Source organism: Osmerus eperlanus, chromosome 27 (genome assembly GCF_963692335.1).
Source record: "Osmerus eperlanus chromosome 27, fOsmEpe2.1, whole genome shotgun sequence".
Taxonomy (NCBI): Eukaryota; Metazoa; Chordata; class Actinopteri; order Osmeriformes; family Osmeridae; genus Osmerus; species Osmerus eperlanus.
Genome location: NC_085044.1, coordinates 5115840 through 5138792, shown reverse-complemented (window position 1 = coordinate 5138792; position 22953 = coordinate 5115840). Strand labels below are relative to the sequence as shown.

At 50.0% G+C, this 22953-nt stretch overlaps 1 protein-coding gene across 1 annotated transcript; it reads left to right on the top strand.

Annotated features, from left to right (window-relative positions):
• Window positions 1-1642: 1642 nt before the first annotated feature.
• LOC134013557 (neurexin-2-like) lies at window positions 1643-22378 on the top strand. The gene is made up of 13 exons (XM_062453062.1): window positions 1643-1709; window positions 2274-2575; window positions 6390-6551; window positions 8115-8470; window positions 8544-8560; window positions 9262-9645; window positions 11171-11374; window positions 13251-13277; window positions 17014-17133; window positions 17292-17673; window positions 18302-18492; window positions 21592-21765; window positions 22239-22378. The coding sequence occupies exons 1-13, from the start codon at window positions 1643-1645 to the stop codon at window positions 22376-22378; spliced, it is 2526 nt and encodes an 841-aa protein (XP_062309046.1).
• The last annotated feature ends 575 nt before the right edge of the window (window positions 22379-22953 follow it).

Sequence of the window (22953 nt, the reverse complement as noted above, 5' to 3'; positions counted from 1 at the left end):
GGTGCATCCGGCTTCGTTTGACTCCGTGTCGGTTCGCGGAGTCGTGTCGCTCTGGAATTGTTTTTGACGTTGTCAATGTACACAGCGAGGCATGTCGTTTTTTCCGAGGTTGGTTGAAGAGGAGAGATTCAAGGTTGGGATCACGTCAGACGGGGGGATGGTTCTCACCATACATTGTCTTTGGCAGGCATGCATATGGTAATGTGTTCCTAAAATAAGACAAAGTAATTACAGTGTATACTTTCCCATTGATTTTCTTATAATCTTGCCCCCCCCCCCCCCCCTTCTCTCTCATTGTCTCCTACAGCTTTTTGATGGCCTCATTATTCTGCAGAGCAAAATGCATTCAGCGCCAGCTAGGGCTGCATGCGTTCAGCTGTATATATTTCCCTTGTAAAGAGGCAAATATTATACCCCTGAAAGGAAAGTGAAGGATGCGATAGAGACTGAAGAAGCGTGAGTGTGAAACAGAGAGACAAAGAGAGAGAGAGAGAGAGAGAGAGAGAGACAGTGGGAGAGAGGGATGATGAGAGAGAGAGAGAGAGAGAGAGAGAGAGAGAGAGAGAGAGAGAGAGAGAGAGAGAGAGAGAGAGAGAGAGAGAAAGAGAGAGAGAGATAGAGAGAGAGAGTGGGAGAGAGGGAGGATGAGAGAGAGAGAGAGAGAGAGAGAGAGAGAGAGAGAGAGAGAGAGAGTGGGAGAGAGGGAGGATGAGAGAGAGAGAGAGAGACAGTGGGAGAGAGGGAGGATGAGAGAGAGAGAGAGAGATAGAGAGAGAGAGAGAGAGAGAGAGAGAGAGAGAGAGAGAGAGAGAGAGAGAGAGAGAGAGAGAGAGAGATCCCAAGAAGAAAAGGCTAAGAGGACGGCGTCGATGGGAGGTTGGTTGTGTGATAGAATTAGGATTTCGACACGAGGGGGCCCACCCATGCGAGGGTGCCCGCGCTTCTGTTCCTTAGATGCGGGGGGAGTGCTAATTCAATTCCTCTCATCACAGTGGGTCACCAGTCCTAGCAGGCGACAAGTCGGGCGGGGAGATGGAGAGGGGAGGAGGAGAAGCGTTCACTATGTGTCACACTGGAGGACAGAGGAGAAAGCCTGAGGAGAACCACAGTCAGAAGACAAAGTGATGGCTCTAGACTGTCACCTCAATGTGGTAGGACAATAACGTCGTACCGCAATAGGACATGATCTGTCCCCTTGCAGTGTTGACTTTAGGCTCTCCTTCCTCTTGAGGCAATTCCGGAAGATTCGACGACTAGATGTTTTCGGGCCTAGCTTTCTGTGTATAAGCGACGGCCTTATTTTTGCTCCATTGTTTGTCCAAAATATTGTGTTGTTCATTTAGCTTTCATATACAGATTAACAATTTATATCCGATAGCACAATGCACATCCTATATTACATATTTGAATGTGTTTTTAGAAGGCTTGTCGTGTGTTTTCGATATTGTGAAAGGGTGTGTTGAGTAGGGTTTCGCGAGCAACAAGCGGAAACCTCAAAGGAATTTGCATCCCTCTTTATTGCTCTCTGAGCGGTAGTTAGGATGGAAATGGCTCCAGTGCCGGCTCGTTGCATCAAGAATTTAGATGGTGCTCTTCTGGGTGTCTGGCTGGCCTGGAAGTAGAAGCGGATGTAGGATGAATCATGCAGCAGGGCTGGGGGAGGCAGGCCTCGGCCTCTCTGGTTCACCTGCGAGCTGGGAGCCTTCAAGGTCAGAGACTCCCTCGGCTAGATTGAATCCTGTACAAATCATCCGACTTCTAAATGGCAATCTGGGTCTTCCGTGCTCCGCGAGTTCTCATAAGTTTCCAAATTAATGTCACGCTCCACTTGATAGAGCCTGCGCGCGATGAACGGATAAAAAAACGACATGAACATCTCACGTTGTGTCCTTAGCGGCCACTTAAGGGACTTTTGGAAAGGGAAATTGGACCTGGTTTCTCCTCACCTCAACTTGATCCAATGTGTCTGTCTACGGCATTCCGTTGATTTTTGGGAAACCCGAGTCCTTAAACCTACTACCATGTCTGACAGGTAAACGCATGCTCCACTAGTTCCCAAATCAACATAATCCTGTAGAAAGTAGCAGGTTGCATTTTTCACCAGTGACGTTTGTCTCGGGTGACATTTCGATAGAATGCGCTAAGTGTTTCGGGTTCGAGTTCACCCGAAGCAAGGCCTCTATAACCAAGGGCAGTAGAGCGTGGCCGAGTGCGTTGCGAAGCAACGGAATTCCCAAGGATAACCATTTCCCTCCTCTGGCACACCCCTCCAGGACAAGAGGAGTCCGTGGGCACCTTCAAGGGGAACGAGTTCTTCAGCTACAACCTGTCGCTGACGCCCATCCAGAGCAGCCTGGACGAGATCACGCTGTCCTTCCGCACGCTGCAGCGGAACGGCCTGCTGCTGCACACGGGCAAGTCGGCCGACTACGTCAACCTGTCGCTGCGGGGCGGCGCCGTGTGGCTGGTCGTCAACCTGGGCTCGGGCGCCTTCGAGGCGCTGGTGGAGCCGGCCAACGGCAAGTTCAACGACGACGCCTGGCACGATGTGCGCGTGACGCGCAACCTGCGCCAGGTACCCCCCCGACGCAACGCCTCGCGGCGGCGCTAACTCTGTTTCCCCACCCCTCCTTGCCTCTCCAGCCCCTAACCCCAGCCCCTCCCTCTCCCCATCCCTCCCCTAATTCCTGTCCTCACTTGCTCTCCCTGCGTTGCCCCTGGTAGCTCTGCTCTTTGCACCTTTTAAAAAAAGCTTGTTTACCTTCGCTCCGAGACGAGGCGATGTGTGTCAATATCGGAGGGACTGTATCGTCATTTCGCCCCGCCGTTTTCAGGAGCCCTCTCCCGTCATGGGTAGCCAGGAGAGGCTGGTTATAATGTCAGCTTGGGATTGAATTAGTCGCTGTGTTTTTTTTCATTTATCTCACACTCAGATGCGGGGGGAGGGCGGGGGGAAACGAACACTAATGGAGAACAACTGACTTCTTGTATACTTTCGTATCGCTATCAGCCTTTAGCAGCTTCGATCTTAGGCCTAGGTCCTAATCTGGCTCTGTCTTCAGTGCATGTAGTGAGGATTCTAGCCAACATACTCTGAAGATTCGAAATATGTCCACGGTAGAAATATACATGCATACTGTAATTATGGGTGTCACGAGTCAATAAATTGTATCGCTTTTCTCCACACAATTACGTGCCCATCTGATAACACCCTTTGTGGTACAGCTCTGACATTTCACACGACACCGCCACATCCCATAATCGAGTTAATCGGAAAGATCTTCGGAGAAATGGCTTTCACGTGTTGTGCTAGCTTTCACCCACGTGAAACTCCTCGTTGCGAAACAGGTATATTTAGTTGACTTCCGTCCCCCCAGGGCTTTGCTTTTGGAGAGATTTCTCCTTGGAAACACACACGGACAGATGTTTTTTACGGTCGGGGCATTTGCACCTGCCTGGACCTGTCAATCACATGGCTAATCTACTAACCAGTCCTCCTTCTGTCTCTACACCCCCCCCCCCTCTACACACACACACGGACACATGCGCAAACACTCGATATTCTGCCTGCCTGACCTGAAGCGGCCCATTTTATGTCTCTAACCGAGTCTGTGCTTTCTGTTTGTGTTTATCCCCGCTCACATAACCTTCTCCAGTGTTTTTTTTTATCATGCATTGCAGGGATTTTTGTTTTGTGTCAGACACTTACATTTGCCATTGAATTTGTCCTCTTTTACCGCCAAAAGGTTATGTCACATCGCTCAATACGAATATCCCCTCCACTCTTTCTTTATGGGATGATATCAAATACGAAACAGCCGAATGGATGAATTGATTGATTTTGTTTGCTCAGCTTCATTTCTCACTGGGTCCAGTGTTATTTAACGAGTTTACTGTTTCCCCTCTGCTCCCCTCTCACGTGAAGCACGCAGGCATTGGACATGCGATGGTAAACAATATACGATGGCTCTCATCTGAATTGTGTGTTTTGGTTTGCCTGAGTCTTCACCTTATCTTGTGCTTTGTGTCGATTTTCACTCAAGTCCACGCAGACGTTTATTAGGCCGTCCTCGATTTCAACGAGCCGTCGGAGGAGGTTTCTCTCTGTTCCACAAACATCGTCCGTGCGTTTAAGACACCCGTGGACGATAATTCGGCCCCTGGAACACCCGGCCATTAGCTGCCCTTTTGTAGAGTTCGCTGAATCAAATGGGAATTTGATCAGATGATCCCATGCATTGTGGCTTACAGTCCTCTCTAGCACACTAGCACACCGCTTCTTTCATCGGGATCCTTTAAACACTGAGAAGGAGTCAAGTGTCCGTCTCCTTTCATTAGCGCCTCCGCTCATGGATAGTTCTGCCAGCTCCATTTAAGGCTGGTGTTTTGTTTTCATTTAGGCTACTCAAGTTGTTTTTTGTTGTTGTTTTTTTTCAGGCACCCATGTTTTGCCTTTCATTCATTGTGTTGCATGCCCCCACTAACATTCACTGTACTGTACAGTGTGTAGATATGCTACATTGTGTAGAACGTACAGTATGTCACTTGTCTTCACGTGAATGAGTGATTCCATCAGTAGTATGTACCTCCAGTTCACCCTGTTTACTGTAGCGATGCAAGCAAACCCTATTTGGTCATTTCATATTTAGAACATAAGTCAAATAACATCTAACCCTCGAATTGGCTACAAATACGGTTCTTCTTTGATTCCGTTTCTTATTTCTATTGTACTAACAACCATTTTTGTGTCTGACTCCCCTGTCTGTACTAACAGTCCCCTTGAACCCCTCCCTCTTAACCTGACGCACCCATCCTAACCATTACAATGACTCCCTCGTCAATCACACTCTCGAAAGGGGCCCAGTCCTTGGCCTACAAACACGCTCATGCTTTCAGCCCTGCAATTGATCCCTGCATACATTGCGGAAGTTTCCGGTTACCTCCCTGTCACCTGGGGATGGAGGGTAGGTCTCTTGAAGGGGGTGAGTTTTTTTTTTTAATGAGATATGGCAGTTGGTTTTCACAGGTTCGATTCCTGTCATCCGCCTTGCACTCTCTTACACTCTCTGGCGTTCGTTCCCCCGCCCGCCTGCCCGCCGACTCGCAAACGGACGACAAACAGACTCCCAAAAACAACACGTCAACACACTGTCGATGGCGAGGTTTTCTTTTTTTGCCGCTTTCCAGACAACGCCGTGCATACCGTACAGTGCTTTGCACGCCCACACCCTCACACGTACGCAGACACTTCTCACTTCCTATTCCCTTGTCAAACCGTGCCCTCAATTTGAGCTCGAACGCTGCAACAGCCCTGAACAGCAAACGCAGACATAAAAATGTGTTGCCCTATCGGCTGGGAAGTACATAGAGAAGCAGGGACTAGTGACGAATGTTGGCCTGAACGGGGGCCATTATCTTGGGGCAGGGGGCAGGGCCATGCTTCTCTCAGCTAGGCACCCTGGGACTTGTAGTGTGGAGCTGTTTGACAGTAATCTTAAACAACATTCCAATGTCCTTATCTGAGGGAAAGTATACAAATGAGGACGTTTTGTTTCATACCAAAATAATTCCTCAATAGAATACTGTGGAATACAATAGGATACAGCTTTATTGTCCGTCTAGTATGGACATTTTCCTTTGGCATCAACTTCAATGAAAAGGATCACACACAGGATCACACCATCTATACTGAGAATTAATTAGTATTAATAGGTGAGGAATTTAGGCTACCAACTCAGCAGTTGATTTATTTTCCTTGACTGTGTGCGTATATTGATCTGAGATTGATTGGAATGGTCTTGGGTGGTCTGCTTAATGAACTGACCCATCTCTCTATCATCAGTTTGGAGCATTCATGGTTTCAGTTTCAACCACTCGATTTGTGCTGTATAATGATCTGCTCTAAATTTGCCTCCTCAGTCCAGCTGCTCTAGAGTATTTATGATAGCAGAGGACCAGAGAGTAGTAAGACCCTGCAACCTGCACTCATTAATTTAACTTTGCCGTAGGACCTAGCTACAGTAGTACACCTGTGCCGATTCATCTTAATTAAAAAAATTGAATCTTGCAAAATCTTGTGAAAGGTTTGATTCATGTACTAATTCATACTGTCTCCATACACTCCATATGCCTCTGTGTGTTTGTTTTTTCCTCTCTGGTCCGTTTCATCGTCGTTCTCTCTCTGTCTGTTGGTCTCGCACTTGTCTCTCTCTCTCTTTCTCTCTGCCTCTCTCTGTCTTCCTCTCTGCATTTTTCTCTCTCTCTCTCTCTCTCTCTCTCTCTCTCTCTCTCTCTCTCTCTCTCTCTCTCTCTCTCTCTCTCTCTCTCTCTCTCTCTCTCTCTCTCTCTCTCTCTCTCTCTCTCTCTCTATCTGCCCATGGTGCTACCAGGTGACCATCTCTGTGGATGGGCTCCTGACCACCACGGGCTACACCCAGGAGGACTACACCATGCTGGGCTCCGACGACCTCTTCTTCATCGGTGGCAGCCCCAACACGGCCGACCTGCCCGGCTCCCCGATCAGCAACAACTTCATGGGCTGCCTCAAAGATGTGAGTTTGGGTCGGGGACCTCCCCTTTTAACAAGGAAGAGGTATTCATAGCACTGTTAGCATTGTTCATATCTCATTGTTCTGGGCTGTTGTAAAGAGAACATGCCATGGTAATTTATGCGCATGTTATGAATATCTAATTAATGACAGATTGTTGCGTTGCGTCACAATCAAACTGCCAGTGCTTTGGTTGTACTGGTAATGGAAGTGCATTTTAGCTCGCATACGGGATGTGTCTCCCAAAATGTGAACGTTATGGGAATTTGCAACGGTCTTGAATTATATATTAAGACGTGGGGCTGAATGTGAACGCCGACTTGCTATTCTTCCGGGTGAATATAGCGGCTCCAATCCGCAGTATTAATTACACCTACTCAGTGGCACCCCCCACCCCACCCCACCTCACCCCCCGCCTACCACCCTGCCTCCCTCCCCGGTGACTGCTGGAGCTAGGGTGACCTTCTTTTGCCCTCTCACGCTTTCTTTGTGTCTCTCTCTCTCCCCTCCCCTCCCTCCCGCTCTTCTCTCTCCTTAACATCTCCGTATCCCTCAGCCAGAGCAGCTCTGTAATTAAAACCATGCCAGCACTGGTGGATCCCCCAGCTTTACCATCCTGACAGCCAATTTAGACATTGATCTCCTTCTATGGATTTCCGGCTCGCGTTCTCCACTCTCCTTCGCCAATCTCGTTGACCCCTCCCCCCCCCCCTCCACAGATTAATCACGTCGTCCACGTCGTCTTTGATGGAGAAAATACCTTACCGCTCCCAAGACGCTTTTTCTGAGGATTCTCAATAACAATATGCAGTACCTCAAGAATCCTCTTTTTGTAGGACACTGATATTGAGAGGATCCTTTGAAATTGCGAAGAGCCGCAACAATATAGTATATTTGTGTTTGCTGCTGTGCCAAAGTAGGAAATAGGATTTTTCCCTCTTTTTCATTTTCATTTTTTCTTCCATTTTTGTTTTGCAAGTAAACAAAAAAAACATAAGATGGGGGAAGGGGCATCTCATAAAGTTTTATTTTAGGCAGGCAATTACTGTCGACGCTACGGCGTGAAATCAAGCCGCCTGGTGTATTTTCAGCCGGGGAAACAGTGAGGTTCACACCTCCAGGCTGGTCGTCAGTCAACTGGCTTTGACGCTGAGTGCCGCCGGTGTGAAAATGAAAAACATGTTCAGCTGTGCTTACCCCCAACCCCCCCCCCACACGCCATCCCCGCGCGGCGACTCGTGCCGTGACTGCCGAGGGGACTGTGACTGTGACATCATCCTCGGAGCGTCTGCGTTCTGAGGGGCCGGCGGCGGCGTTCCCCCCCCCCCCCCGGTCTTAACGATCGATAGCGTCTGTTCGGGTTTCCGCGAAGGGCGTCTTTCCGCGTCTTGTTTATTCCTCGCCGCAGCTCAGCGGTTAAGACCGGCGTGGCTCGGTCGGGTTTTTTTCGGGGGGGGGGGGGGGGGGGTGAGCCGTTCCACTCGGTTTCGCCGTTCTCGGCTTCAGCCGACGGAGCCGCCTCGAGCGTCCTCGTGGTCGTGAGCCGCCTGTCCTCTTGTCTCCCAGGTGGTCTACAAGAACAACGAGTTCAAGCTGGAGCTGTCGCGCCTGGCCGCCGAGCGCGACCCCAAGGTCAGCGTCCACGGCGACCTGGCCTTCCGCTGCGAGGACGTGGCCGCCCTGGAGCCCGTGACCTTCGACACGCCGGCCGCCTACCTCGCCCTGCCCCCGTGGAGCACCAAGAAGACGGGCGCCATCTCCTTCGACTTCCGCACCACCGAGCCCGGAGGCCTGCTGCTGTTCAGCCACGGCCGTCCCCAGGGGCCCGGAGGGGGGCCCGCCGGCGCCGACCGCCAGCCCCGGGCCGACTACTTTGCCCTGGAGCTCCTGGACGGCTTCCTGTACCTGCTCATGGACATGGGGTCCGGCAGCATCAAGATGAAGGCCAGCAACAAGAGGCTGAACGACGGAGAGTGGTGCCACGTCGACTTCCAGAGAGAGGGGGCGGACAGGTGAGACGACAGGATACCACACGGATCTCGTTACACTGTAATCACAAAGGGAAGTGGGGGGGTGGGGGGTAGGGGGGGGGGCTTGGGTTCCTCTCCCCGGAGTTATAGTATACATATAAGCCCGTGAAAGCATATAACTGTGCCGCCACAGAAGCCCTCTCATTGGCTCCTCCTTGGCGTCGTACAAAGACACGAGCGTATCCAGTTTTAATTACAGTCGTATTTTTAGCCACCGTAATCTATGTATGACATTTTGAAAATTGCCTTAACCTATTTCACAAGTGGCCAATTATACCGTCATCCACCTCACATAGGGAAATGTCTGGCCTTATTAGTCTAAGTCTGTGATCGGTGATGGTGTGGTCGTCTCATTTGTTAGGAAAATAATGTATGACAAAGATCTTCCCTAATTCACTCCGTTTGCAAGACTGTCTCGCAGTTGTTGTGGCACTGTTGTATTTAGAGTTTTATTTATTATTATTATTTATTATTTTATTTATTTATACTCCCTCCCATCCTCTGTCCTCTCCTACATCCTCTCCCCCTCTCTCCCTCTCTCCCTCCATCTTCTCTCCCCCTCTCTCTCTCCCTCCATCCTTTCCCCCTCCCTCCCTGTTTCTATCTCTATCTCCCTCCCCCCTTCTCTATCTCTCTCTCTCCTTCCCTCCCTGCCCGACCCTCCCTCCCTGCGGCCCCCCCAGGTGTCATCTCGGTCAACGGCCGCGGCAGCCCCTTCTCTGCCAACGAGGGCAGCGAGATCCTCGACCTGGACGGGGACATGTACCTGGGGGGTCTGCCCGAGGAGCGCCAGGCCCTGCCGCTGCCCCCGGGGGTGTGGACGGCGCCCCTCAACCTGGGCTACGTGGGCTGCGTGCGGGACATGTTCGTCGACGGGCGCAGCCGGGACCTGCGCGCCCTGGCCGAGGTCCAGAGCGCCTCCGGGGTCAGCGGCCTCTGCACCAGGGAGACCCACGTCCGCTGCGCCCGGGACACCTGCTCCAACGGGGGCCTGTGCCGAGAGGGCTGGAACCGCCATGTGTGCGACTGCACCGGGACGGGCTACCTGGGCGCCAGCTGTGAGACCGGTGAGTGGATGGAGGGAGGGAGGGGGAGAGGATGGAGGGAATGAGGGGGAGAGGATGGAGGGAAGGAGGGGGAGAGGATGGAGGGAAGGAGGGGGAGAGGATGGAGGGAAGGAGGGGGAGAGGATGGAGGGAGAGAAGATGGAGGGAAGGAGGGGGAGAGGATGGAGGGAATGAGGGGGAGAGGATGGAGGGAAGGAGGGGGAGAGGATGGAGGGAAGGAGGGGGAGAGGATGGAGGGAGAGAAGATGGAGGAGAAGGAGGGGGAGAGGATGGAGGGAAGGAGGGCGAGAGGATGGAGGGAGAGAAGATGGAGGGAAGGAGGGGGAGAGGATGGAGGGAAGGAGGGGGAGAGGATGGAGGGAGAGAAGATGGAGGGAAGGAGGGGGAGAGGATGGAGGGAATGAGGGGGAGAGGATGGAGGGAAGGAGGGGGAGAGGATGGAGGGAGAGAAGATGGAGGAGAAGGAGGGGGAGAGGATGGAGGGAAGGAGGGGGAGAGGATGGAGGGAGAGAAGATGGAGGGAAGGAGGGGGAGAGGATGGAGGGAAGGAGGGGGAGAGGATGGAGGGAGAGAAGATGGAGGGAAGGAGGGGGGGAGAGAAGGGGAGAGAGGATGGAGGGAAGGAGGGGGAGAGGATGGAGGGAAGGAGGGGGGGGAGAGAAGGGGAGAGAGGATGGAGGGAGAGAGGAGGGAGGCGGAGGATGGAGGGAGAGAGAGTATGGAGGGAGAGAGAGAAGATGGAGGGAAGGAGGGAGAGAGGAGAGAGGGAGAGAAGGAAAGGAAGTTGTCCTGGCTGACATGACACTGCAGGTTTGGAGATTCATTTGCAAGATGTTTTGATGTAGTGTAGATTGGAAGTAAATACGGCAATGGATATGAAAGATGTTGTGAGTTGTTTACAGGGGTAAATTGCCTGAGAATTTATCCGATCTATCAGTGGATCAGAAGTATGTGAGTTGACGTCTGGTGAATGGGGTGTGGAAGTGTATCTGTGCGTCATCGTTAATGCAACTCTGCCTCATCACACTATTTTCACAGACTAGAAGAGAGAGAAAGAGACAGAGAGGGAGAGAGGGAGAGAGAGAGAGAGAGAGAGAGAGAGAGAGAGAGAGAGAGAGAGAGAGAGACGGCGAAGCCTTATTGGCCGGATACCGTTAAAGGGATATAAACAGCAGCCTCATTGTGTTTGAGTGTGATGAATAAAAATGTATGTGAGAGATGATTAAAGTCACAGCTCTCCTTGTGTGCTCTCTAGACTGTTTCTGCCATCTAGTGCTCCATCAGAAAACTACAGATAGAATTCTGTAAAACGACGTCCTGAGATCAGCAAAACCACTATTTATATGCAATAGTAGGCTACAAGGGTGTGTCTTTTGCCAATTTGATCCATTATTGCTAGATGTGAAGATAAGGAAATAACACCGTCCCTCACGAGCCCTGGAGCTCTCATTCCACAATCCAGCATCGCCGGAGACCGGATGTGACCGTGTGTTGTCGTTCTCCGTCTCCCCTTTCCCGCGTTCAGAGGCGGCGGTGCTGAGCTACGACGGCAGGATGTTCCTCAAGGTGGTGATGCCGGAGACTCTGCACACCGAAGCCGAGGACGTCTCTCTGCGCTTCATGTCCCAGAGGGCCTTTGGGCTGCTGGTGGCCACCACGTCCCAGGAGTCCGCCGACACGCTGAGGCTGGAGCTGGATGGAGGCAGGGTCAAGCTCACCGTCAACCTGGGTAATGCTTTCACAGTAAAGCTTGCGCTAAAGCTAAGCTAACACTTACACGGAGGCAAGGGCCAAGGCTGATGCTAAGGCTAATGCTAAGGCTAACGCCAAGGCTAATGCTAAGGCTAACGCCAAGGCTAATGCTAAGGCTAACGCCAAGGCTAATGCTAAGGCTAACGCCATGGCTGATGCTAAGGCTAATACTAAGGCTAATAATATGGCTAATGCCAAGGCTAATGCTAAGGCTAATGCCATGGGTAATGCCAAGGCTAATGCTAAGGCCAATGCCAAGACTAACGCCAAGGCTAATGCTAAGACTAAAACCTAAACTAGCACAGAGTCTGGGTTTCAGTGAGAGAGTGTCCCCTCCTCCCCTTCGCCACATAACTATGAGCTACGTGGTCCCACCTCTCTCCATTTCTCTCCATTCTTCCCTCACTGACTCTCTCTCTCTCTCTCTCTCTCTCTCTCTCTCTCTCTCTCTCTCTCTTCTCTCTCCTCTCTCTCTCCTCCTCTCTCCCTCTCTCTCTCTCTCTCTCCTCTCTCTCTCTCTCTCTCTCTCTCTCTCTCTCTCCTCTCTCTCTCTCTCTCTCTCTCTCTCTCTCTCTCTCTCTCTCTCTCCTCTCTCTCTCTCTCTCTCTCTCATCTCTCTCTCTCTCTCTCTCTCTCTCTCTCTCTCTCTCTCTCTCTCTCTCTCTCTCTCTCTCCATTTCCTTGTCGGGTCCTAACCATCCCAACCCTTTCAGCCCTTCAACGGCCTGTGTGTCTGCAGTCCCAGGAGCAGACAGTCAGCGCGACCAGCTCACGTAGGAAGCTGCCCATCATAGATACAGTACACTGATGTGTCAAATCCAAACATCAGCACTCGATTGGACTGTAGGACGTTCTCCTACCACACATCTGCAGGTCCCCTAACTCAGGGCTATCTCCGTCCTGTCGGTGGAGTAGCAGGGAGTTTACGCGATCGGGAACGATGGCAACCGAGTGGCGAGGTAGCCCACTCCTTGCACACACAGGTTAGACAGTGAGTCTGGTCCCTGGCTGTCTGCATCCACTGTTCTGTGATGGTTGACAGGCTCCAGAGCGCGCCCCTCAGCCACTCTGCCCCGACGCGGCTTTTGCGAAGCTCCATTTTGGGGGGCTTCAAAGACGTGGAGAGGCAGGTCCCTGAGAAAGCGCACAGCCTTGCTGGGCGGCGAGCGGGCTTGTTCCTGCAGCTCGACGCTCTCGTGCCTTTGCTAAGTGACCGAGGCTTCGGCGTGGCTGTGTGGGTGCCAATCGCCCCTCTCCTTCAGACTCTACCCCCGGTGGCCACCGCGAACAGGATATGGAAATAATGGAAAGATATGACTCACGACAATAACAACAACAAAAACGATTTGGTCTTGGTTTTGTACTAATCACAGATTCCCTTCAGTCTGGGACTTTAAGAGATGGTTCACAGTTGTTAACAATGGATATTTTCAAAAAATTAAAAGTATGCTATGTCCGGAAAACCAGCACCAGTTACCCTTACTCCTTTAACCCAGTCCTACTTCTTTTGAAATCTGAAATATAGCTAATGTGGTGCAGCACATTGCATATGCACACAGACCTCCCTGACTCGCGAAACGCCGGATCAGACAGACGCAGCGTGGGCATCTCAGCTCCCGCTTCGTGAGGGTCCGGCCGGGTGGTTGCCGTGGCGAGGAGACGGGCAATTTGGCCTCTGGAGCTTGTCCCCGGATGGTGGGCTCTGAGAACCCCTCAGATGTCTGCAGAATGTACCTTGAAGGATGTGAAAAAATGTCTTCTTCTTCTTCTTTTCTTTATTTTCTTTTTTTTGGGGGGCGGGGGGCGGTTTGTTTTTAGTTTTAATCTCACCATCTCGCTCTCTCTCTCACCAGATTGTATCAGGATAGACTGTAACCTCAGTAAGTGGCTCCTATGATTATTTTCCTTTGATTTAGAGACTGCAACTATCATGTTATTGTATCCTGGTGTGTTTTTCATCATACTGGTCTGCTGTATGTTATGAATTCAGTCTGTCCCAACCAATCAGGTAAGTCTGTATCACAGGCAAGTCATTCAACTCTCATTCTACGAAGTCATACTACTATGATCTATTTCAGTTTGGTATTCCTTCAGTCATTAGGCAGCGATAGCTCTGCTGAATCAGTCAGTCACCAGTAGATGGCAGTATAAGCTCAACTCTCTAGGGAAACACCTTCCTGTGGCGCAACACAGGATCGAGGGGAAGGATTTGTGTTTAGGTTTGCATCGCCATGTTGTGCATTATAAACCATATATGTATACAAAATACACGACAGCCCTTCAGTGAGACTTTTAGTTCGTCGCAAGATCTGAAGTAGGCCTCTTGTGATCGAGTATTTTAGTGAACAAAGGCTGCAGCCGCAGCCCAGCCATAAACACGGGACTGCAAAATTGGGACACAAATTCCCAATATGAAGAGTAACGGCGCTAACATTTTCAGTGACTTTTTAATTGACAGAATTAGCCAATAGTTAAACTAAACGGTGGTTAACAAGAGGCTCCCTTACCATCTGGCAGTATCTGTTTGGGCCATAGCTCGTCTTGCATCCTAAACGGATTTTGCTATTCAAGGCAGACCTTGTACAGGTTGTTGCTGCTGAGCTAGGTACATGGGAATCAAAACGGAAAGCATGTTATTCATATCAATGGGAAAGCAGGAAATGGGTACTTGTATTACATGAGGTTAATCCGCTTCAGATGGAAGGTGGGACTAGTTTTGTTGCACTGGAAGATTCTAGAAGGGGACTATTTCCTTTGGAGTAGCATAATAGCCAGTGGGTGACCCAAGAGGGAGAGTTTAGCAGGGCACACTCTGTAGGTGGAGTGTAACAACGTGTAGCCAATGCCAGCACAACTTTATAGAGAGCATAACAGCTTCTCACTTATGTGGATGGTGGTTGAATGTGGAGTAGGCCAACAAATGGAGCAGAGGATTTCAGACTGAGCATTCTGAGGGACTGGAGCTGTTGGGGAGCTGTCCATGGTGCTGAACACCGCACAGGACTGAACGGCACAACATGGTAGCATAGAATGGATTGAACACACCGATGTCCGCAATTGGCCACAGCTCCTGAATGCCCCCAGCCCCCCCCCCCAACCCCCACCCCACACACACACACGTTTTGCAGGTGTTGAGACTACAGAATATTCATGTTCACGACCATGAAGCCCCCCTGATGGTCGCGTAACGAGAAATTAAAGATAGGAATTATACACAGAGGCAAACGTAGGCTTCAGATGAACAGTGTTTTCACCGCTACGCTGGGATTTATAAGTGCAGTATATAAAGATAAATGTTTCTTAACATCGGAAAGCGAACCATTTGTTTTTAGAGAAATATGTAACTACTATGCTTTGATTAGCATTGCGCAACGTAACTCGAAAGATCTCCTCTGGCTCATTAAACTATACAGTACAACATCACCATTCCTTAGAGGGTAGCCTTATTAAAAACCATGTACTGTATATGTCAGCCCTTCTTGAACTCTGGATCAAACAGAAACCCATAAAGGGGCCCCTTCTAAGCTCCCGATATGTGGCTCCCCCGCACACACACACACACACACACACACAAACACACACACACACAGGCCTTTAGTAGGTTGGCAAGAGAGGACAACGTTAAAGAGAGGCACAGTGCACTTCAAAGCCAGTAATCAGACCACTTCACATACAGTACTGGACACTCCCCCTGCCCAAATGTGCTCACCTGGTAAGGACAGTAGAGTAGTGTACCAGGACGACATGCATCCACAAAGGATAATGTTCAATGCCTTGCTTGAACTCTCCAAAACACTCTTAACTCTAAACACGAAAGGCGCGCCGAGATGTCAGATCTCCCACTGTGTGTCCCTGGAACATCAGTGTAGAGATCACTGCATTTTCCCGAGACCCGAGAAAGCACTGTGAACCATGTTTGATTAGGTCTGCGCAGTACTACTCGGACAGATAGGACCATAACAGCCTGCTTTTTATACCTTGAGGTCCTTAAGACAGTACGTAAAGGATTTATTCTTCTCTGTGACAAGCAACCTCGAGGATTAGTATATCTTTTTACAGCCTTCTTGGCAACCCATTCGACTCTGCCCTCCCTGTTAGAGTAAGAGGCTTCTGCCAGGTCAGTGGGGAGGAGGGAGATATCTGGGTAATGAGATTGCCGGTCAGTTCATTTCTGGCACAGTTCAGTCCAGATCAGCACACATGGTCGCCCACAAGCCTAACTGGCTTGAAGCTCCATACAGGCTCTAGCAGATCAGCTAAATAAGGGAATAAAGGCGTGGGAAAAATGTGGGTTCCCTGGCCCAGATCCTCCCCACCAATCCCAGAATGCACGGCAACTCTCAGAGCCCAGTCCTGTATCTTTCCTCCGCTTTATTTCTGTGAAACTATGCAAATATTATTCTGTCATTCTTTCATATAAATGAAAATGAGCATTGAGCAATATGCGGTATGCATGAGCGCCTTTGGCTCAATAAAACAAATAATACTTTGAAACAGTTATGCAACAATGGGGCTTCATAGAAAGGGTTCCAAAACCCAGCCCAACCACTGTAACTTATTGCCTACAGCAGTCATGGCTCATGCAATAGCTTCCGACAGTCTTTCTTGAATTAAGGAAGTACAGTAGACTCGTTCTGAAGATAGTCTTAGCACCTGAAGACCAGGATGTGATATGGGTGAGTGCATCGTTCACATCAAGCAGCAGACTGGGTGTCCAGTTGTGTCCCAGAAGATTTGCGGTCTCCCCAACTTCCTGTCTTCCAATCATCTTCCCGTCCTCTATGACGGAGCGTTCAGAAACCGTTAAGGGTGTCATCGGGCGCGGCTTCCCAGCCAGTGTCCTGTCCTTACCGGTCCCCTACACCCTGAGCTCAATTAGACAGACAGACAGATCCCCGGAGGCACAGCTAGCTTAGCTATGGCTAATTAGCTTCAGAAGCGATGTCAGAACTCCTTTGAATGTCCGCGTCGGCCTGTTGCCGAGCTGCTGATCTGGGGTGACGGTGCCGCAGTGGGGAGCTTCTGCATTGTGACCTATTTTTACAAAAAAAAACAATCTTCCAAGCCGGAAAGACAGAACTAGGGGGAAATGTGTGTTCAATCCTGGAGCTGCAAAGCTGGTGTGCATTTACCGTGGCGTTATTGTGTTTATTCCTCAGGATATTTCTTCAACAAATTCACTAAGGGCTTACGTATTCAGTAAGGGCTGATGTTGGTTGTGTTATTGCACAAATGTGTTCATGTGGGTTTGCTGTGATTGGCGTATCTCATGTAACCATTCACGATGCAAACAAATGACTAGATGACTAGATGTTTCTAGATGCTTAGATTATTGTCCATATTAAGAGTTTCACAAGGACTTTACAACATCACAGGGCATTACATCAGACATAATGAATGAAAGATGAATGAATTAGAAATGAGATAGTGTTGATAATTCGGTTAGCTCTAAAATGGCCTAGATAAAACACAGGTTGAAATGTGAAAGGAAAGTATCATATGTTACTCTCCAGATGTCGTCACAAGTTACACCGTTAGCAATAGGAATCCCTTGGGTGCCATGGAAAGCCTGTGTTAGCATATGAGGGGGGTGATTTGACCGTATTACGTCCTCAGGTCGAGGACCAGAGATGCTGCTCGCCGGCCAGAAGCTCAACGACAACGAGTGGCACTCGGTGAAGGTGGTCCGGCGCGGCAAGAACCTGCAGCTCTCCGTCGACAACGTGACCGTGGAAGGTAAGACTGGCCCGAGCGCACCCCCCCCCCTCCCCCCCTCTCAATCTCCAGCCGTCGGACTTCTCTTAAATAAAGAATTCAAGGACACCTGATTCAAGGAGAAAACGCTGAGATAAAACAATGGTGTCTCCCCCCCCCCCCCCCCCCCCCCCGCTCAGGCCTCTTGACCGGCGCTCACACGCGCCTGGAGTTCAACCACGTCGAGACGGGCATCATGACGGAGCGCCACTTCATCACCGCCGCGCCCTCCAACTTCATAGGCCACCTGCAGGCCCTCTCCTTCAACGGCGTGCCCTACCTGGACCAGTGCAAGAACGGCGACATCTCCTACTGCGAGCTCAACGCCCGCTTCGGCATGCGGCGCATCGTCGCCGACCCCGTGTCCTTTGTGACGCGGGCCGGCTACATGACCCTGGCCACCTTGCAGGCCTACGCCTCCATGCACCTCTTCTTCCAGTTCAAGACCACCAGCCCGGACGGCCTGCTGCTCTTCAACGCGGGAGACGGCAGCGACTTCATCGTGGTGGAGCTGGTCAAAGGGTGAGTGGGGGGCCCGGTGAGGTCAGAGGTCACGATAGAGGTGGCGTTGTGTCCTGGCGAACTCTGGTCTCAGCTTGCTTGATTAAGACAGGCAGCTGGTGATATTTACCTGTACAGAAGGACAATTTGCCCTCGATGATGATGTTCACGAAATAGTATTGCTGCTTTAGATTTACAATGGAGCACTAGAGAGAGAGAGAGAGAGCAGGAGGGAGTCAGACAATGGCAGAGAGAGCGAGTTTGGGAGAGAAGGAACAAGGCACACAGATGGCAAACCGCCGTCCAGCTTCACATGGCAATACCGTCACTCAGAAGGCAGGGCCTCAGCAGGGATTTCTCTCTCTTCCTCACTTCCTGTCTGTCTCGATGTCTCCCGCCGTCCTTTTTCCTCCTCTCTTCGGGCTGCGTCTTATCAACTACTAAGTACATCTTCATAAGCCGGCCTTTCCTGACCAGAACATTTTGGCCTGACCAGTCTTTAACTAATCATAGCAGGGACATGTTCAATGATGGGTTGAATGGGTTCATCTTTTTTTGTCGCGGCAAACGCTATTATTCAGTTCTTTACTGGGATGAGGTGCAATCAGAACAGACCTGTGAGTGTGTCGACGTGTTTGTTTCTCGCCAGCTACATCCATTACGTGTTCGACCTGGGCAACGGGCCGTCGCTGATGAAGGGCAACTCCGACAAGCCCCTCAACGACAACCAGTGGCACAACGTGGTGGTCTCCCGGGACGACGGCAACGTGCACATCCTCAAGATCGACTCGCGCACCGTGACACAGCACTCGAGCGGAGCCCGTCACCTTGACCTTAAAGGTACAAGGCCGTAACTATGGAGTCAACATTGGGGGGGGGGGGGGGGGGGCAAATCTGCTACCACCGGTATCAGTAATACTAGTAGTTATAAAAATGCATTTTTTAAGTTTAGTTATGAATATAATTTTTTTTTTTTTACGATACTTTCGGACAGCATGCTTGGTTGCCTGTCGTAGTGTAGCACATTTATATTTTATTTATATTTTTATATCAATATATTGGGGGGGACATTTTGACCAGATTTGAATATTGGGGGTGGGGGTGTGTGTCCCCCAATATATATTATGATTACGGCCCTGCCTCAAATGGACACATACTGCACAGTACTGTTCCAGTGACTGCCTGTGAACTTACAGGCCACAGTATTGTATTGCGATAGGTATGTAGGCCGACCGTTTATTTTTGCCACCAGTGTTTGCAGTTCTGTTGCCCTGGTAAGGCCAGTCGTTCTAGTCAGTACGCACGCCAACCAATGTGTGGTCTGGTGTGTATCTGGATTTAGCGAGGACAATGGTGTCTGTGGATAGGAAAGAGTTAGTTCAATGTCCTTTTTAGGAGATAAGTTGCTTTTGGGCGGGAAAAGGGTATTTTGTAAGAAGGATGAAAAATACAAAGGATGCAGGCCCACACAAAACTGCCGCTAAACGACTGGAACGGAATGAAAAGGGAGCCCATCAAAGCTCCGTCAGTGGCGAGCCCAGTCGGGCCATGCCGGGTGACCTCCAGTGAATCACCTCTGCCTCGGCAACCCTTTACTCGGCGGCCCCGGCGTGCTAATGCTAAATCCGCCCCAACGGAATGCTCGCATTCAATCAAACGGCTAGCCAGGTCTGCCTGGCTGAGTGACCAGTGTGAAGCCAAGCCAAGCTCATTTTGGACTGTTTGCCTAATGATCATGCAATCCCTTGGCCACAGGCCCAAGAAATTGTTTTGCTGGATCCAGTTCCCTTGTTTGGTTTTGTTTAGCCGAGGCAAAGATAGTCACAGTCCACAGTATTTTTGTATGTCTATATTTACATGGATACTGTACCCTGACCTTAAGGCAGCACTGTCCCTCTTGTCATTAGTAATGCACCTGTCGCTGGTACTTGCCGTCTGATATTATCTCGTGCTCCGACTCCAGTGAGCAGTTACCAGTGGAGAGGATGCGAGATAGAATGTACCAGTAGAAAGCCGTTTTAGACTTACAGGACCATCGATTTAAGAAATAGACGTTTCGGGAAAACACGGCTTTTTTCCACATTTAATGCAGGGCATCATGAAATCAAAAGTTGCCGCAGTGGAACTGTGTTTTATTGGGAATGTTCCTCAGGGTCCTCCTCTCTGTGTTTCATCTGCTTTGGAAAAAAAAGGTTTTAAACACAAATATGCAACATCAAAAGAGCCGCTTCACAGTGAATGTCAGCTCAGTGGCTCAAGCAATTATAGCGAAAATATTTGACAAACGTGGAGGGATCCGAATGGTCCACAACCAGTTTGTGTTAGACGGAAAAGAAGCTGTGTAGACAGGGAAGGGTTCAGGCAGGAGGACTCAGTAGTAGCATTTACTTGATACTTTATTGCACACGACACAATACATGATTGTAATACTTGATTTGGCATAATGGTTCTGCTCGCATCGGCTCCCTGCCGCACCCAACGGAGACACCGTCTCGACCTCCGAGCAGAGAGCAGCGACGCATTGCCCCTACGAAAGGGAACACAGAAGGAGGCAGCAGGATGACTGACGTCTGTGTCGCACTAGCAATGCATATGCCGGAAGGTGTGCCCCGACTGCGTGATATGACGTGTTGCTAGTGACGCGCTATGTCTCGCGTCCCCTGTGTGAACCAGCTCCGCTTGATTTCTGCTTATTTGTTCCTTTGGTAAGACCGCTTCGATGACTCGAGACTCCGCCATATGTTGGTTCATAGGTTGTTTTTAGTACGACTACACTGTACATTGTAGATTTGAGTTTATATTTGATATCGAGTCCCATGTATTTTATAATACAGCATTTTCCTTTTGTACTGTGCATGTCAATGCAAGTGTAACAGTGCAATTTCCCCCCAGGGATCAATAAAGAACTATTTTCGACACTACTCTACCAACTAAAAACATCAACCGGTTTCATGACATGCTTGATGTAAAATCAGTTATGTAACATCTTATCATGCTGAGAAACGTTTAATCTGTTTTCTCTGCCCAAAATAACTAGACCCAAATCCCAGTGCACCTGGGTCCGGGAGTTTTCCCACATTGAATACCGTTATCATCCAGTAACTAACTAAGCCAAACTGTGAAGGATTGCCTTGACTTTGTAGGATTTAAAGTCAACCCGCAAGGGAATATCTCCTGTTCAATGCTCGACAGACATTTATTACTCTGATGAAGAGTAGCATTCTCTGGCTTCTGAATGAATATGTCACGGAATGGGTTTTTGGAGGTTGCAAATGGAAAAAGGATCTGTCGGATTGGAAAGTTCCCTAGCATCTTATGTGAGGCCGGCTAGTACAGAGTGTACTCCAGGCTTGGGCTAGTGATGTTAGACACGAAATGTTGGTAAGCTCTTGTACTGAATGTCTAGGCTGCTCACAAGGTTAAGTAACAGCACAGTAGCTAGAAGGTTGATGCTCTTGGTTGAACAGGAATGTCAACACGGATCAATGGTACGAGATAGAAAAATAAAGGCACAAAGAAACGTTAATAAAAAGTTATACTAGGAGATATGGGAAATAATCCTAAACGACGAACGCTAACTACAGAACACGTATATTATAAACCCTAAAGCTGGTCTGTCTAAAATGTTGGTGTTTCATGGATCCTGTTGTTGGTGTTTCCTAAATCCCGTTTTTGGTGTTTCCTAAACCCTGTCATTGGTGTTTCCTAAACCCTGTCATTGGTGTTTCCTAAACGCTGTGGTTGGTGTTTCCTAAACCCTGTCATTGGTGTTTCCTAAACCCTGTCGTTGGTGTTTCCTAAACCCTGTCATTGGTGTTTCCTAAACCCTGTCGTTGGTGTTTCCTAAACCCTGTCGTTGGTGTTTCCTAAACCCTGTGGTTGGTGTTTCCTAAACCCTGTTGTTGGCGTTTCATGAATCCTGTCGTTGGTGTTTTGCAGGGAACCTGCACATTGGTGGCGTGCCAAAGAGCATGTACGGCAGCCTGCCCAAGCTGATCGCGTCGCGGGACGGCTACCAGGGCTGCCTGGCCCTGGTGGACCTGAACGGGAGACTTCCGGACCTGATGGCGGACGCTTACCAGACATCTGGCCCCGTGGAGCGAGGCTGCGGAGGTGAGACTCCACCTCACGGTGTTAAACGGTCGCGGGTGTTCACGGGTCGAGCTGCCAGCGTGTGAACCGGAAGCACATTATGTAGGGAGACAGCCAGCCCTGGTCGTTATAATGGACATGCATTTCAGCTGAAATGCGAGACGCGTCCGAAATCGTCACTACTGGCTTTGTGAGGACAGAAAGCGTGAATGATCGAAACCTAACATGTCCATGACCGGAGTCCGTTAGAACCTGGACTGATGTACTGTAGTTTGTCGTATAGCACTGGACTGGTATACTATGTGGTATATGATTGTACTGGTATAGAACGTGGGAAAGTACCGGACTGAAATCGGATGTGGTATAGCATTAGAGCAGACTGTTATCGGATACCTATCCCCGGGTCTAGCACTGGCATGGGTTGTCGACGACGTGGATACGTCTGGTTGACTAACGCTAGTATCCTCACCCCTCACCCCCCCCCCCCTCCCCAGGTGTCAGCAGCACCTGTATGGAGGACTCCTGCCACCACCAGGGGGTGTGTCTGCAGATGTGGGAGGGCTTCACCTGCGACTGCAGCATGACCACCTACGGGGGCCAGTTCTGCTCGGACCGTGAGTACACATCCGTATGACCTCGCCCGGGCATCGAACCGCGCACGCGAACACAGCGCTGGTGGCACCTCGGTAGACGTTGTAACCGCGGTTACGGCAGTTGCCGTGTTCAAGGGCTGTAAAGGAGGAATTCAGCAGTCATTCGTGCGACACAACACCACGCATTGTGCTATTGTGTGGCACAGCAGCTCTTGTGCGTCATTGGCCGGGTCGAATTCGGATCGTCTTCTGTGTTCTCTGGTTCAGAGGAGTGCACGCAGGCGCACGCACGCACACATATACTGTAAACATGCCTGCACATGCACTCACACACAGTCACGCACGCTCAAATATAGGAACCAGCATATCACACAGGTATGCTGTGGTTAGTCCTCATATTTACATTTTAGATTCCTATATGTTTAATGTTTGCACCTTCCTGCCAAAGCAAATTCCTCGTCTGTGCAAACTTTCATGGCGAATAAAACCCATTGTGATTGTGATTGTGATTCACTGACACCTTCTACACAAAAGCAAAAACAAGGCAGCGACACAGATAAGAGTCTTTGAATGAAAATGGCTTTACAATTGACACAAAGGTTGGAAAAAGAACAAT